Source organism: Catharus ustulatus, chromosome 9, assembly GCF_009819885.2.
Source record: "Catharus ustulatus isolate bCatUst1 chromosome 9, bCatUst1.pri.v2, whole genome shotgun sequence".
NCBI lineage: Eukaryota > Metazoa > Chordata > Aves > Passeriformes > Turdidae > Catharus > Catharus ustulatus.
The window spans coordinates 30,386,130-30,403,366 of NC_046229.1; the positions used below are offsets into that span (position 1 = coordinate 30,386,130).

At 50.4% G+C, this 17,237-nt stretch overlaps 1 protein-coding gene across 1 annotated transcript; it reads left to right on the forward strand.

Moving 5' to 3' along the window:
- Nucleotides 1-2,109: 2,109 nt before the first annotated feature.
- On the forward strand, nt 2,110-17,209 carry SCYL3 (SCY1 like pseudokinase 3). Its single transcript, XM_033067358.2, has 14 exons — nt 2,110-2,176; nt 5,195-5,469; nt 6,257-6,442; nt 7,107-7,220; nt 7,786-7,842; nt 8,515-8,617; nt 9,109-9,220; nt 9,565-9,642; nt 11,000-11,139; nt 11,427-11,614; nt 11,895-12,066; nt 13,897-14,040; nt 14,593-15,323; nt 16,490-17,209. Exons 2-14 carry the CDS (start codon nt 5,305-5,307, stop codon nt 16,550-16,552), a joined length of 2,253 nt encoding a protein of 750 aa, XP_032923249.1. The 5' UTR covers nt 2,110-2,176; nt 5,195-5,304; the 3' UTR covers nt 16,553-17,209.
- The last annotated feature ends 28 nt before the right edge of the window (nt 17,210-17,237 follow it).

Here is a 17,237-nt window from a genome sequence, read left to right on the forward strand (position 1 = left end):
GCCCAACTGACTTAAAGAACCAGTTCCAACCCTAATGAGGCACTTGCTAGGAGCTCTCTAATCCTGCTGGTTCCAGTTTTTCCCTCTGCCCTTGGAAGAAAAGGAGAGGGGTTCACACCTCCCTAATCAGGTTCTGGGTGGTTCTCTGGAGGAGCCCACGCTGGCTGTGCTCAGGAGAGGCAAAGGGTGAAGTTTGGGGGCCGAAGCCCAGCTGGGGTTTTTGTGCAGCACTCGGTGACAGGGCCTGGAGCAGGACACACCCCTCAGTACCACTCCTGCCTGTGTGGAACAATGGAATCACTCAAGAAAAGTAGGCAAAGGGAAGGAATGCTGCTCCACAGAGAGCCCAGCAAAGGAAACACACCAGAAATGGTGCAGAACAGCCAAAGTTTGCTTTTTTTCCTGACAGCCACATGAATCACACCACGGCCTGAAGCTGGAGCCAAGGGCAGCGAGTAAAAATCAGTTGTTGCTTATTAAGTTTTTATCTTTACCTCCAGTTATTCACATCTTCTGACCTTCTGCCTTTGCCCTGCCACACACACAGGACATACAAACCCACACTTGGCCCCTTGAGTAAACTGGTGACTAATGTTCAGAGTTCCCCTTAGTCTGCACTTTGGGGCCAGGATCCTTTTGGGTGCCTGTCCCATTTGGGCCAAAGACTCTGAATTTTTCCTGCCTTTAACAGATAGAAGTGATGTACCTGAACTTTATTTAGTTTCTGTTCCTGTGTGGGTTATGTTACCCTGTAATGTGTGATGTACTACATATGTCATACTGTGACCCATTTTACTTTCCTGCACCCTGCTCCTCCCATTATATTTCTTCTTTTTTAGAAAGCCCCAGATCATCCAGCATATCCTGCCAGAGGATCAGACCCCTCCTAGCATGGGGATGTTAACCCTGATGTGCCACTCTGCCTTCCCCATGCACAGTTATAGAAAACCTCTCTCCTCGCTCGCCTGAGCAGTTGGTGAGGCTCAGCTGAGCAGAGTTTGGGTGTGGATCTGAGATTGGATTCCTTCTGCTATCCAGGGAGCAGAGCTCTAGGTGTGCTGAAGGGGACTCTGGCATTGATGAGGCACTGTCCAGCAGACCTGGGTGTGGGATCTTCCATGCTGTCCAAGCCCTGGAAGGCTTCCCTAGAAATGGAGGGGGCAAAGCTAAAGAACGCACCATACACGGTTCGTGCTGGACTTGGCAGCACAGAACTCAGCGCAGGTTAAACTCGAGGGGCTGAGTTACTGCAGAAAGCCAAGGCGCTCGCACAGCTCAGACCACCTGTGTTAAACACCCATTAAAGCTGCGTCTAGACGAGGCCACGGGGCTGGGCTGCGCTGCCGTTCAGAGCGACTGAGCAAACCACATCCTCACGGGCTGGCGCTGCAGGAAGCTGGAATAACACGGGCGATGTGAGAGCAGCGTGTGAACAGCCAGACCTCCCACCGCTCTGGAGCCGTTCCTTTCAACCTTCGCTCCGCCGTCCAAAACACGCCCGTGCAATCTCTCCCCGGAGTCGCTTCAGGCCGCAGCACGGAGAGCAATTAGTTTTAATGGCATTAAATGGATCCCCTCACGCAGGGGTGTCGGACCACCTGCCTCGCTCCGGCACGGGGAGGGCAGGAGTGTCTAAAAACCTCTTTTATAAAGGACATTGTGGGGCAGCAGCGTGTGCAGAGAAGGCTCGTGAAAGGTCACAAAACACCCCGTGGGGAGCGGCTGTGGGAGCTGGGGACGATGAGCTTGGGGGAGGCTCCGGGCTGCAGCCAGGTGGGGTCGGTCTGTTCTGCAGTGACAGAACAAGAGGAAATTGCCCAACTGAGAGGGGAGATGCAGATTAGATATCAGAAAAAAGAAAAAAAAATCATTGTCAGGGTGGTCAGGCGCTGGAACAGGTGCTGGGGTCACCGTGCCCGGAGGTGTTTAGGACGCGGGATCAGCTCGAAGCCTCCTCCCGGCCCTGACGCTGCGGGCCCGGAGCGCTCCCGCCCTCACCCAACATGGCGGCGGGCGCCTCGGCTGAGGGCGCTGCGGCCGCCGGGCGGCAGGGGGCGCGCGAGGCGGGCGGCGCTGCCGGGCCAGCCGGGCGGAAGGACAGACGGACGGACGGACAGACGGACGGAGCGGCCGGCGGGGCCCAGCGGCACCGGCACCCCCGGCCCGGCGGGGACAGGTGAACGGGGACGGGCGGGCCGAGGGTGCTGTCGGGGGCCGCCATGGGGTCTGGCGGGCGGGCCGGGCCCTGGCAGCCCCGCTGGGGACGCGGTGCCGCTGCCACCCCCCGGGCGGGCGTGACCCGCGGGCAGCGGGGCTGCAGCTCCTGGGCAGAGCTGCCGAGGGCCGCTCCGGCACAGCCCCTGTGTTAAAGCCGCGCTCTGCCCCGTGCCAGGGTCGGAGCGGGCTGCCTGCCCACGGAGGCTGCTGGGCTGGCTGCGAGGGTCCGGCTGTGCCGGCCGGGCGATCGGGGGTGTCCGCTGGGACAGCTCTGCCCGTGGGAGCACTGCCAGCAGGCTCTGCCGGGTGGGAGGGGGCGGGCAGGGCGCTGCCAAGCCGGGAATTGTCTCTCTCTGAGCTCGGCGTGTTCCAGGTGAATACCCTGCGTGCGGTCACTCCGCAAGGAAGCTACGTGGAATTTGCACCTCTTTCTGCTAGCAAATCCGCATTGTCCTTAATTATCGCTCCCTCCGGCTTTCCCTGCCGGGCTCCCCTCTATCCCTGGGTGTTCTGTTTTGCATCTGACGTTCATGTTTACAGTGTGTTGAAAATAAGATACAAAAGGGTTAATTGCTCTTAACTCATATCTGCGTGAGTAATGGTTTGTTTTGGCTCTGGAGAGCCACACCTGGGCATAGACCTTTGCAGATGCTTTTACCAGCTGGAGTTTCAATAGCCATAAAAAAGCTGGAAAGCTCGGGGTGCCAGGCTGCTCAGTGTTTGATCCTCGGAGTTGCTGGTGCCTCCTGAGAGGAGCTGCCCTGGAGAGGGAGGTGTGCCTGCAGCGGGCTGTTGTACAGTGCAGCAGATCTCAGGTGGATCACAGGCGTGAGGATGACTCCGGTGTTACAATATTCGGCATGAGAAGGACGTGGAACTGTTGGAGCAAGTCCATGAGGGTGATAAGGGGCATCTCCCCCGTGGCTGGTAGAGTTGGGGTTGTTCTGCCTGGAGAAGATTGCATGGAGAGCTCATAGCAACCTTCCAGTGTCCAGTATCTGAAGGGGCTACAGGGAAGCTGGGAGTGTGACAGGACAAGGGGGGAATGGCTGCAAATTGAACCTGGGGAAAATTAGGTGAGGTGTGTGGAAGAAATTCTACCCTGTGAGGGTGGTGAGGCCCTGGCAGAGGTTGTCCAGAGAAGCTGTGGCTGCCCCTGGATCCCTGGCAGTGTCCAAGGCCAGGTTGGACAGGGCTTGGAGCAGCCTGGGATAGTGGAAGGTGTCCCTGCCCTTGACAGCAGAGTGGGATGAGATGAGCTTTTAAAGTCCCTTCCAGCCCAGACCATTCTATGATTCTGTTCCTGAACTGTGTCTCTGAAGCTCAGTCTGTCCATGCCTATTTGGAGGAACCTGAGACATCAGGTCAGCTCAGATATTCAGGTGTCCTGAGTGAAATCTGAGTGAGAATTCATCGAGGTAGAACAACTAAATGAGGCACAGCTGGGAAGAGCAGAACGCAGAGAAATGCATTGGCTGTGCCCAGGAGCAGCAGCTGGTGCCTTGCACACAGGTGAGGAGGGACAACCTGGGGCAGCAGGGCAGAGCTCCCAAGTTCTGGATGGAGAGGAGAATATTCTGTCTGGGGGCAGCATGAGTGCTTTTGTGCCAGGGAGGTCACAAAAAAAATATTCCAGTTTAGAGACATGTGCTATTGCTGCATTGTGTTTCTTTTTCACCTGCTAGCTTCTCTCTGTAGTGCTGGGAAGCTGCAGTTTAGATTTCCATAACTTTTATGTCTGAAAGGAATCAGTGCTGAAAAGGTGCAAATTCATGCCTGACACCAGAGGGAAGAGAATGAGGAAGCTGCAAGTTCTGTAGTTAATTCAGTTTAGATTGTAGGTGGATCAGCTCAACTAAAAGCCCCCCTTCCCCTCCATTTCAGGCTGCAGGGGTTGTTGTACCCTCTGGAGGGTTAAAGGAGCCAGGGAACTGTAGCAGACCAGCTCTCTTTCCAAAGGCCCTGAGCACTTGTGACCTCAGGGCTTGTGGAGACTTGACTGGAGACACAGGTGAGAGGCCAGAGCAGCAGCTGTGGTGGAACAGCTCTGCTGGGGAGCTGGGAGACTCCTGTGTTGCTGCTTTCCTGAAGCCTCAGGTCATGACTGGAAACAACCACAATAAAGCAATTCTCTAGTTGCAAAAAAAAAAAAAAAAAGGCTTGGGGGTCGGCAATTTTCCCCCCACTTTTCCTGGAAACTGAGAGTTTGCGAGTTTGCTCTGTCCCTCTGATTCCTGATGAAGGTTTGCTGATTTCTGTGTGCAGACAGGTTCAGGTCTTGCCCAGGGCCTGTGATCACAAGCCTGATGACAGAGCATGTGCTGGGTCAGTGTTTTGCAAAAGAGCCTCTGCAATCAGTGTTGTGTTTGTTTTACCAGTTCTGTGTGTGAGGAAATGGCACAGAAATCTGTGTCAGCCTCTTCCTCATGGGCTGTAGGAGGAAGGAAGTGTTGGCAGGCAGAAGGAATATTTGTCACATGGAGAGAAGGTAATGAAGGGGGAAAACATGCTGCTGGAGGAGCGTACCTGGCTATAGGTAACCTCCTGAAATCCATCCTGTAATCCTTCCTCCTTCACTGGAATCTTCTCTGGCTTGGAGAATTGAGGAGTGGTGTTTTTAGGAAGGCCAGGGGCTCCTTGTGGAGTGGCAATCACACTTCCTAACTGCTGACTGTGCTTAATGTCGGTCAGAGCCTGGGAGTGGGTGCCTGTGTGGCTGGGGGTGTTGGTGGATCCTGCTTTGGGTGGCTCTCAGCCGGGTCAGGGGTCGGCTGTGGGTGCTGCACTGGCTCAGAGCTGGTGCTCACACAGGTGCCAGTGCAGGCCAAGCCCCACTGTGAGAGATGCTGATCAAAGCCTTTTGTGCACGCTGGGTTTCCTTTACAAAGTAAACTTTGAGGATTTTATTCTTGTCCTTAAACTCAAAGAGAGGATACTGACAGGAGGAGATTGTTCATGGCTGTTCTGTGCTTTGCAGAAAATGCTCTGAACGTGTACTGGATAGTGCCCACTGGAACTAAATCTGTCCAAAGAAACTCCTCCTTCAGCCAGAGCCTGTTTGTGGTGAGGAGGGGACCTCTGCGAGGGATGGGCTCGGAGAACAGCGCTTTGAAGAGCTACACCCTGGAGGAGCCGCCCTTCACGCTGCCCACCGGCCACACCCTCTACCCGGCCGTGCTGCAGGATGGCAAACTCGCCTCCGTGTTCGTGTACAAGCGGGAGAACGAGGAGAAGGTCAATAAAGCTGCCAAGGTACTGCACTGTGCCTGCCACACACTGTCCCACAGCTGTCCCTCCTTTTGTTGGCAGGATGGGAATCAGTTAGCAGGGGCCAAACCCTTGGGAGTGAGGGCAAGAGAAAAGGTGGAAGCCAACCTGGCCATGGGGCAGAAGGGGGTTGGCAACCGCAGAGTTCATCGCATGCTGCAGTGCCTGTCTGCCTTTGCAGGGTGCAGGTCAGGGTCTTGCTTGAATGAATCCCACCCAAAATACCATATTTCTTATGAGTAGAACTTCTATTTAGTGTAAGATTTTTCTCCATCCGGTGCCAGCAGGGAGTGTACAGGACAGATGGAGAGACAAGAACATGTAGTGAAAGGACGAGGGGAAATGGCTTCAAACTGAGAGAGTGTAGGTTTAGATTGGGTATCAGGAAGAAATTCTTCTCTGTGAGGGTGGGGAGGCCCTGGCACAGGGTGCCCAGAGAAGCTGTGGCTGCCCCTGGGTCCCTGGAAGTGTCAAGGCCAGGCTGGACAGGGCTTGGAACAGCCTGGGATAGTGGCAGGTGTCCCTGCCTGTGGGAGGGGGATGAAACAAGATGGTTTTAAGGTCCTTTCAACCCAGACCGTTCTATGATTCTGTTTCAATGTATTATAAAAAACTGTGCAGTCTGAGTGAGGAAGTTTGCTGGGTGCCTGGTGAGGAGCAGGGATGGGCTGTCTGAATTCCATGAGAAAACATGGCAAAGGGGGCAGGACTAAGCCCTGCTCTGGAGGAGATGCCTCAGAGGAGCTCTAACACACATCTTTGTTTCTGGAAGCACCTGAAAACCTTGCGCCACCCTTGCCTTCTGCGCTTCCTGTCCTGCACTGTGGAAGCAAACGGGATCCACCTGGTCACAGAGCGGGTGAGGCCCTTGGAGATCGTCCTGGAGACCCTCTCTGCTGCAGAAATCTGTGCAGGGATCTACGATGTGCTGCTGGCACTCATCTTCCTCCATGACAGGGTAGGTACCCCTGGCAGCATCGTCAGGCTCTGGGGGGAGATCGAGGAGATGTGGCAGGGGAGCGTTGTACCTGGGCTTGCCTGGGGACTCATTGCTGATTCCTCCCAAAAATACAGACACATGCCCCACAGTTCTTGTGGGCTGAAACTGCTAAACCTGGCTGCTTTGGAGGAGGAAGGGTAATTGAAAATGTTGTGGAAATGAGGGAGCAAGCAGTTTGCAGTTCATGGATCTGCTTGTAGTACTTCTTGCTTTAGGGAAAAAGGATTGCTTGGCCTTGGTGTTTGTTTACAGCTGCTGCCCCATGGCAGAGATTGGTGTCACTGCTGCCCTGTCTGGGCACTGTGTGCTTGCCCAGGACTGCAGGTAAATCCCAGCTCAGACTGTAGCTCTGGGGTTTTGTGTTCACAGCTGGAGAACTTTCCTGGATTTACAGTTGCATTGCAGGGGCTGTGACAATTAGGGCTTTGTCTGCTCTAAAACCCTGGCCCTCCTGCCTCGCACCTGCTGGTCACCTACAAAATCCCAAAGGAACTGTGTGCTTTTTTGGCAGCTTTCCCTCAGCCCCCTGCAGCACCTAATTAGTGCTGATTAAGATTTTACATCTTCATCTATCCCCTAAGTCAGTTACCCTTTTTTTTTTTTTTTTTCTTTTATGTTTTAGGGAAACCTAACACATAACAACGTCTGTTTGTCATCCGTGTTTGTGAGTGAGGATGGCCACTGGAAGCTGGGAGGAATGGAAACAGTCTGTAAATTCAGTGAAGCCACCCCAGAGGTAAGAGCCAAGCCAAGTGCACCCTGGATGCCCAGGGGAGGATTCCTGGCCTGTGGAATCTGGCCATCTATGGATGTGAAGGCCCAGGTCCTTCCACTTCGCTGGATTTGATATTAAATGTGTTGGCTCACTTCCAGCTCTGTCCTGAACCTTTGCTCTGAGGACACCATAACTATAAACTAAAATGTCCACACAAATTAATTTTCCACTAGCCAAAACGCAGCTCCTTTTCTAAGGGACACTTCTGGCTGGAGAGTGAGAAATCTTCACCCTTCTGGACTGCTACAGAAATTAAAAAGAAGAGCAGGAAAATTCAGGTTGAAATGAGTCATGAAGGAAAATAATTTAAATGTCTCCTTAGCTCGTGCTGGTGGCATTTTTCACTGCTTGGTAGCAGAAAGAACAATTCCTGTGTTGCAGAGTGATTGCAGCAGCAGGCACAGCCTGCCCTGGGTGCCAGCAGAAGGGGCAGGGGCTCAGGCCTGGCCCATGGGCACAGCCTGCTCTGCTGCTGGGCACTGAGGGGGCCCTGGAGGCAGCTCATGGCCCCCTCTTGTCCTTGCAGTTCCTCTGCCACGTGAAGTCGGTGCGGGACCAGTCGTGCATCCCCTGTGAGGAGATGGTGAGTGACAGCTCAGGGAGCTTCCTGCTGCCCCCAAGGAAAACAGGGCAGGAAAGAGTTTTACATTCATGTTGTATTTCCTCATGCCTGAATGGCATGGAAGTGGCTCTTGGGTAATATGTGAGGTTTCCTCTGTTCTTTTTATCCCTCCTCTGTCCCATCCCTGCTTTGGGAATGGTGTTGGGCACAGGTAATACTACTATTCAAACACTTTGTGTTGCTTCTAAATCACCAAAGCTTTGCAAAAATCAGAGAGTAGTTGCTGAGATTGCCAAGATCACTGGCCCCTGGTTGTGTAACTCTCACCACAGCCTTTTCCCTACCTGTTAGTCACCTCCTAGCTGTTGAGAATCCTTGGAGCTGCTTGTGCTGAAGGAGTACACTTCTGCTCTCTAATTACTGCCTGTTTCCATAGAAATGCTGAAAGCTGTTGACTGCCTGCATTCATCAGGGAGTTGTTCCATCATCATGGAGTTGCTCCTTTGGGTTATAAATTCCCCAGTGGAGGTTTTTTTAGCAGAATATTCTACTTGTAGGGTACACAGTGGAGCTTTGGTGCTATAAAAAGAACTGCAGAGTGTGTATGGTGGGGAGTGGGAATAAAGACTTATGGAAAACACCACATATTTCATAAGCTCCTGCTGTGCTTTTTTTTCTTTTTTTTTTTTTCAGTCTGCAGACTTCAAAATCCTGCCCAGCAGCTACGGGCACGCGAGGGACGCCTACGCATTTGGGACGACAGTTGAGAATCTCCTGACAGTTCTCAATGATCAGGGTGAGAATGACACTGGTTTATTTTGCTGGTGACAGGTGCTGTGGTTCATTCCATGCATGGTTGAACATTTCACCTTTTGCTGCAGCTGGCAGGAGTGCTGTGGAATCAGTGGCCAGTGTGTTCCTTGTTTGCAGACCTTCTCCTGTGTTCCCCTTTTCCTGTGGGGATGTGGTCAGATGTGGCTGGAGGTCACCAAACACTCCCAATCCTGCTCTGGTCCTACCAAGGGTTGTGGATGTGGGACTTGAGCAGGGGCTGCCACTTCCAGCAGAGAGGCAGCAGGAAGTTTCTTGGGAGAACAGTAGCACTCCTTGGAGGCCCAGTAGGCAGGCAGCTTAGGAAGAGAAATGGCAATGCTATTTTCCCCTTCCTTTTGCACTTTTGCTATCAATTAGAGCTAAAAGTAAGTTTGGGGGGATGGTGGAGGACTCCTGAACATATCTTGTTCAGTGTGGAGAGAGAAATCTAACTGTAGGTGCTCTGGATTTCAGTTTCAGCAGATATTCTCTCCAGCTTTCAGCAAACCTTGCACTGTACACTGCTGAACCCAGACCCGAAGTGTCGCCCACCACTGTCCAGCTTACTGTCTCATGAGTTCTTCAGGTAAGGACAGGAATATCAGACCTCTTGGTCTTGACACTGCTTCTTTCTGTCCTGCAAAGCATCAGTTTTGTGAAGGTGGGATGGGAATGCAGACTTGATCCCCGCCTCTTGCAGGGATCTTTGTCAAAGAGGGTCCTTAAATTAAGGAGTTACCAGCCCTCCCAAAGAGCGGCTGAGCAGCAGCCTTCAGGTGTCACCTCCTTGCTGGCACTCTTGACCCACCAGCATTTGGCTTGGGCCCCTCTGTCTTGTTCTCTCTGCTAGAGGAATGGTGGGGGCTTGCAGTCTCTTCACTTTAAGAATCAATAAGGATTGCACTTGACAGATTTTGGTTTTGTGCTTAGGAATGATTTTCTGGAAGTTGTGAATTTTCTGAAGACCTTAACACTAAAGTCTGAGGAGGAGAAAACTGAATTTTTCAAGTAAGTGAAGGAACTGTAATGTGGAAGTTTCTTATTTCAGAATGATAAAGCATTCTGCATGTGGATTGTGGGGGGCCTGGGAAGGCTCCTGGCCAGAGGTACTTCCTCAGGAGGCAGATTTGGTGGCTTTGGCAGAACACTGTTCACTCTGTAACACTTTGGGTACTCCAGCCAAAGTAAGAGTCCTCTCAAAGAGGAAACTCTTCACCTCTTGTTTCCCAATTCCCTGTGACTGCTTTGGTGTTTGGGAGGAGCAGTCCCTGCTGGGCTCTGCATCATCCTGATGCTCCCCAGCCTCCAGAGTGGTGCAGCTGCCAGTGAGAGAGTTTGCAGTAAGATTGCTGGGTGAATGAATCATGTGGTGCCAAGAGTAGAGCTGTTGCCTGTAATGGATGTCACAGCTGCAGTAGTGGAACATCTTGCAGTAAATCTCACTGTTGTGGTCCTCAAGATTTTTTCTGCCAGGGGATCTTCTGTGTAATCATGGCATTATCTAGGCCTGAAAAGGGGAGAAGCTTAATTTTTCTTTTTCCATATAAAGAGCCTTGGTGTTCTCACAGACCTGTTTTTCAGCCTATCTTATACATCAGTTATTTTTCATTAGTTTGAGGTGTAAGTGAAGGAAGTAAGAGGAAAATGGGGATCCTTAGCAGGAACATTGAGTGTTTCTCACTGTCTCTGTGTCAGCAGTGTTTACTGAGGGAAGGGATGACCACTTTGCTTAAAGCTAGGGGAGTGCCTTTTATCAGGCAGAGGGGTTTTCACAGCATGTGCACCCTTCTCTTGGTCTTCTCCAAGCACAGAGAAAAAGCAGTGACTGATCATTAATATTCTAAAAATGAAAATCTGACCAACAAGAGCAGTTGCACAAAATCAAACTCTGATAAACCCAGTCAGTACTCTGATGGCCTCATTAGATGGAAGTGGTTTCAAAATGGCATTCTCTTTGTGTAAGGGAAACTTCCCTTGTATGGCAGCAGGAAAATCCTTGCAGTGGACCAGGGTGTGGAGTGAGAGGGAAGCTCTCTGCTGCAGTTTTGACTGTAGCCCTTCACAGGAGATGTCAGCTCTGAGGCAGTTTGATGCCCCAGCAGCTTCCCGTGCCAGCTGGGTGTGCTTGTGCCAGCCCATGATCCGGCTGTGGGGTTCTACAGGATGTGGTTCTGGCTCCTGGTTTGTGCTACCTTTGCCTCAGGCAGCAGGAGCAGAGGCTTTTCTCTGTGGGGTCAGAGTGCAGACAGAGGGAGAGGCTGCAGTGGGACACTGACTCTGGAAGAAGGGAAAATGATATTAAGGGAAACAGGCATAAATGCATGGAAGGCTGCCTTGATACTAATTGCTGTCTCCTGGAATGCAGATTCCTGCTGGACAGGGTGGCTGGCTTGTCAGAGGAGCTGATAGCATCACGGCTGGTGCCTCTCCTACTCAATCAGCTCGTGTTTGCAGAACCTGTAGCTGTCAAGAGTTTTCTTCCTCATCTGCTGGGCCCAAAGAAAGGTGACCTTTAAATACTTCCTCATCACAATTATTCCTGACAAGTTTGGAATGAACTCAGAATTGTGGTTTCATTGAATCAACGGAATAGTGGTGTTTCCCTAAGCAGAACAAATGCTGTAACAGACAGAACTGGAAAGGACAGTTGTCTGTGCTTCCTCCTTGGCACTGCTCTGCTGATGGTGGGAGGAGAATTAGGAATGATCTGGGTGTCACCACTCAGTAGCTTTTGGGTGAGCTGTCTCTTGTGGGTGAAGCAGCCTTTTTCCATCCTCCCCTCTGTTCCCTAGAGCAAAGTGGGGAGAGCCAGACCAGCTGCCTGCTGTCACCAGCCCTGTTCCAGGCCCACGTGATCCCTGTGCTGCTGAAGCTGTTTGAGGTGCATGAGGAGCACGTGCGGATGGTGCTGCTGTCTCACATCCACGCCTACGCAGAGCTCTTCTCCCACGAGGAGCTGAAGAACATCATACTGCCACAGGTGAGGGACAGCACAACAATGGGGGGTATATCCTGGAATATGGGATTTCACTGAATGGTTTGGGTTGGAAGAGCCCCATTCACCCACTGGGATCAGCCACCCTATTTAATTGGTAGCACAGAGTGGAAGGCTGATTTTATGCTATGAAACAACATCCAGCCTCTACTGAGAGCTGTAGGGGATTAGAAATGAGATGTGCTGCCAAAGGCACACTTGAAGAGAAAAGCAGGGCAGCAGCAGAGTTTTGTGCTGTGCTGCCATCAGTGTGTTGTGGCTGCAGGTGCTGCTGGGCCTGCGGGACACCAGTGACTCCATCGTGGCGATCACCCTGCACAGCCTGGCCGTCCTCGTCTCCCTGCTCGGGCCTGAGGTGGTTGTAGGTGGAGAAAGAACAAAGATCTTCAAAAGCTCTGCACCAAGTTTCATGAAAACTGCTGATGTCTCCCCAGAAGGTAAAAGATACAGTCAGTGTTCTTGGGATGCCTGTTCTGTCCAAGCAGCATAGGCAGAGTTCATTGGATTATTAATCTGTTCCTGGTGACAGGTTAATTGACAAAAAAAAAAACCTAATTTGCAGCCAAACTTGGATTTTAATTAGGTGCTATTTGCAGATACAGAATTGATATCAGAAGAAGAGTCATATGAAAGTATTTTAAATATACCAAATATATTGGGAAAAAGTGAAACCTCTTCTTCATTTAAGACTCCCTGGAAGTAAAGGAGATAGTGTGTGTGTGTGTGTGTGTCTGTTGTGTAAAAACTATATTGCCTTTCTAAAGGACTTACATAGGCAGTTATTTAATATTCCCTCTGTCTTTCCTGTTCTTAAAAACAGTAAATCTCATGTTCTTCCCCCAATTTCTATTCATAGATTGGAAAAGGAACACGAACTTCCCTATTTTATCAGCTCTCTGGAGGCTTTCCAGCTAATGCAAGTGAAGACAGTAGCCCCTGCACCTGCTAGATAACTTGGAACCAAGTGTGCTAAGGGAAAGCTTCTCTGGATATTGAAACTAAGAATGTTTATAATGAGGGAAAAGTCAGCATCTGTGCAACTTTAGACATAGAGATACCAAATGAAATACACAACAGAGACCAGTTTAAGTGCTTGCTTCCTGTTTATGTGTGTACTGGCAGCTACCCCCTTCATTAAAATCTGTGGATGGCTCACTGAATTAGTTTCTTTACATTATTTATTTTAGTAGACTGTAGCAAATAAACCACTTTGCAGTGCAGGCTGAAACCAGGTTTATTTTTCAGAATATACTTAAAATTAGATCTGATTTAACTACTGATAAACAACAGAAACCCCACCTTTGTCCTCAACAGCGAGTGATGATCTGCAAAAAGCAACACAAGAGGCTGAGCACATGAGGCTTAAGAAGCTGTTTGCTCAAGCTCCTCAAAGGATGTGCCCTTTATGAAGGGTGCTGGGGGAGGGGGTGGGTTCTGTGTGTCCCTTGCAGTCCTTTCCTGTGGCACTGGTGGTCCCTAGCCTAGGCAGGCACAGCTGGCTGGGAACACACACGAGCCCTGTGGAAGGAAGAGCAGCACTGGCCTGAACTGTGTCATTCTGAAGTGGTGGCACCAGGGTCCCAAACAGCTGAGGCTGGTGTTGGCAAACCATCACCAGTGCTGATCATACTCTGCAGCCCCCAGAAATGAACTGCAACCAGGTGCTTGCCAAGCTGTCATCAGTGGGCCAGGGAAATACACCTGCCTTGGGCAGCTCCAAAGTATGGCCTTGACTGCCCACCACCCACCTCACCTCAGGCTGGGATATGAGGGCAGCTGGCAGTCAGCCTTCAGAGTAGAGACTCCCATTCCAGGAAGCTGCTGTGCCCATGCCCAGGCAAGGAAAGGGATTTGTGTAGAGTCAGGAATTTGCTTATGCTTGGAATTGTTGTGAGTGAGTGCAGTGCTTTTGTACAAGGCAGGTACCAGGGGATTTGTGATGCAGTTGGGATTTTGGCTCCAGCCAGGTGGCAAACAGCATTTTTAAAGGATCTGCTGTGATCCTAATCAGTTTATTCATTGTGTATTTCTTGAAAGAATGTGTCAGCAAAAGCTGACCATGTACAGTTGCCATAACTTTGTACTGGCAAGAGCTGCAGGAACAGAGGAGTATTGTGTTATATATGGATCAGGAGCTGCAGCTGTTGGATTGCTGTGCCAGGACTCAGTGTTGTTCAAAAAGAACATTCCAGTGCTGCAGGCAGTTCAGCTCAGACTGACAGTACACCCTGTGGACTTGTGTCTTTTCTTTCCCTTTATCCTGGCAGGTTCCCCCAGTCACAGTGTGAGCAATCAGAGAAACCAAACCTCTCGGTCCCTGAAGAGCAGTCCCAGCTTGGTCCCCAGCTCTGTAAATGCACCTGGCAAGAAGCTTCCTGTGCTACAGGACAATCCCCTGCCTTCAAAGACAGGTAAAACATACCCTAGTGGTTCCTTTCAGAAATCAAGTGTTCATCAGTGCAGTGTTGCTTGAACAGAGGTGCCTTTTCCCCCACAAGTGCAACAGTGAAGGAAAGGGGAGAGTTATCCATAACATCCATGAGAATAGCTCTTTGGGAAGCTGACATACACAGACTGGGTGCCTGGACTTGAATTTGTTTTCTTATGGCAGATTCTGTGCTGTGCTTTCACCCCTCTCCTAGCCCAGCAGATACTCTGGATTTACAGGTCAGCTCATTCTGACAGTCAAAGCTGATTCTGTTTCCTTCTATGGCCTCTCCTCAGTCACCTGTTGCTTATCAGCAATCAGCTTGTATTGCCCCAGGGCTCTGAGTGAATTCCCTCCTTTGCAAGCAGGAAGGTGTCCCTGCTTTCTAATCCAAGAAGAGCTTTCTTTCCAATCAATTACTGGCTTATTCCCAGGCCAGGTGCTGCCTGTCATGTCAAGAAGTTTTAGGCACAACTCCATCTCTGCCTGCACTTGCTCTCTTTAAATGGGCATGTAACACCTTTGTGTTCCACAGGTGAGCAAGGCACTCAGCCCCCCCTGAATGGAATTCCTGGAAGCATTAATACACTGGGGAACAGCAGGAGCTCTAAGACTACCTCAGAAAAGCCAGCAGAGGAGTGGCCAGACTGGAGTGAGCCAGAGGAGACGGACACTGAGAAAACTGTGAACATTCAAATTCAGCCCCGGGAGCTGCGGGGCAGCACAGGACCTTATTTTGCTGATCATGATGTAGATGAGAAGCCCTGGGATGACTTTGAACCCAGGAGCCCCAGTCCTAAACTGTCCTCAGGAAACTGCCCCACTGTGACACAGGCTGATGCAGCTGAAAGGCCGAGGCCTGTGCCAGGTACCCATCAACTGAGCAAAGAATTCAAAAGCCTCAGACTGAGTCCCCCCACAAAGTCTTGCCATGGGAATAGCTGGAGCAACGACAATTGGCACCCTGAGGAACAACTGGGAGAAACTGTGTTGCCAAAATCCTTTCAGGAAAGGTTGAAGTCTTCATCAGAGTCTGGCCTGGGAGAAGAATTCACGATCAAAGTGAAGAAGAAACCTGTGCAAGACCCTGAGCTGGACTGGTTTGCTGACATGATCCCAGACATTAAACCTTCCTCCCTCTTGATTTTACCTGAGGCAAGGACAGAAGCAGTTGTTCCCACTCACTTGGGTGGGGTGTCCAGCAGAGAAGGTGCCTCCCAGACTATGCTGTTTTCATCCAAATTTGCAGCAGCTGAGGTGATTGAGGTAAGAGGCTCAAGGTTTAGGTGGCTGCAGCCCTAGAGGCTCCTCAGGCACCAGGTCTGCAGCATCCAGCAAAGAGAGCTGTTAGGAAACAGGGAATGGACTCCATTTGTACACTACTAGAAGAACCAAGGAGTTTTAGCTCCAGCTTTTACTCTGTGCTGCTGTATCCTGGATGCAGGAATCCTGTGATTTGTTAAGGAGGGTTCTGGTTTGTCAGACAGGTAAAACAAGGCTGCATCCTGGCTGCTGAACAGACATGGTCCTGTGCACAAACAGAAGGGGCTTTCAGGCACAGAGAATGCTCAGGACTGAAGTGTTTTTCCTGACTCTTCTAGGAAAACATAATAGCATTGTAAATTAACTAGGAATGTGAACCTCTGGAGTTACAGAGTAAAGCTTTTTGGTTGTGTTGTTTTCATGAAAGAATAGCTGAAACATTTCTCTATTCCAGAGACACAGGGGAGGGGCACAAAACTGGGGTTTCTTTAAGCAGATAAATCCCTGTAGCCCAATCAGGGAGACTGCAAAGACCAGTGCTGTTTCCTAGGTGGGGAGGCAGCATTCCCACTTGAACATGTGATTCCTCTAGGAAATAGGTGTTGACTTCAAGTTGTTTTGCTCATTCAGCCTCAAGAGAGCTACCCCAGGAATAGCAGGGAGCATGGGGAGAGGAGCCTGGGCTGTAAACTGAAGTTGTTTATGACATTTCAAAGTGGCACAGTGTCCTGTGACTGTCATGACCCCCACCCCATTTTGGGGGGAGGCAGTCAGTGCTGTGTCAGTAGGAGGGGGAGATCAAACTTAGTGTTAGAATACAGCAACAACAACAAAAAAAAAACTGGGGGGGGGAAAGAAATCATCTAATGTATGGCAGCCTTTTTAATGGAAGGGGGTTTGATACAAACAGTAAAAAAAAATGTAAGCCTGCTTGTGAAAAATATAAATCTTGTAAATCTACCTTTGTCTTTAAGGTGATTCCTCCTGTAGTTCAGAGTTCTTTAGGACTATAAGCTGCAAATACTAACACTTCATTTTTTACCTTTTGGCCTGGTGGATGAATGCTCTGTTAGCCCAAGCCACACAAGGCTCCTGCCTGGCTCCTGGGGCTGTGCTGAGCACACGTACATTCCACATACCTTAATCGTGATAATTTTATGTGATTCTAGGCTGAAGCTACAGGCTGGGGTGAAGAAGAGGAGTTGAACTGGGAAGATGATACAAACTGGTAACAGTTCTGAAGGAGACCAAGGCGCTTCATGGTGTGTTGGATCCTGTGACAGGAGTTGCTGCTTCCCCAGTACAATGGATAAAGTACCTCAGCACTGCTTGTGCCACAAGGCAGGCACTTGCTGCACAGCCACGAGATCCCCTGGGGCCTGAGCTCTTGCCAGGGATGCTCCTTCCCAGTCTGTGCCAAAAGCTGCAGGGGTGAGCCTGCACTCAAGCAATAGGCCAGCTGTGGTGCTGCCACTGCTCCCGGCCACAGGACAGTGTGATGGAGGTGATGGTGCTGATGTGTTACTGGAGGCCAAGAGTGGTGGAGGAGATTGATCCAGAACTCACCCCTGCCCTGAAAAACTGCTGACAATAAATGAAAGTCACACTGAGTTTGGTTAATGTGCCTTTTTCCTTTGGTTCTCTTGTTTGGTTTTTTCTCTCTTTCCCAGAAAAATAAAGCCCTTAGAAATGGCTCCTTTTAACTTTTCAGCTAAGATGATTTTAAGATGAATGTACAGTTTATTCAATTTATTTATTTCTGTTTGTATAGTTCTGTCAATGAGTGGCACAAGAGGTGCTAGGAACCATAAAGTGAACGACCACAAACTGCTTAAGCATGTTGTTCTTTCTGCTCTTAACTGTGACCAATAAAGATTATTTTTAAAGGATCACCCTAGCAGCAGAGGTATGTTCAGA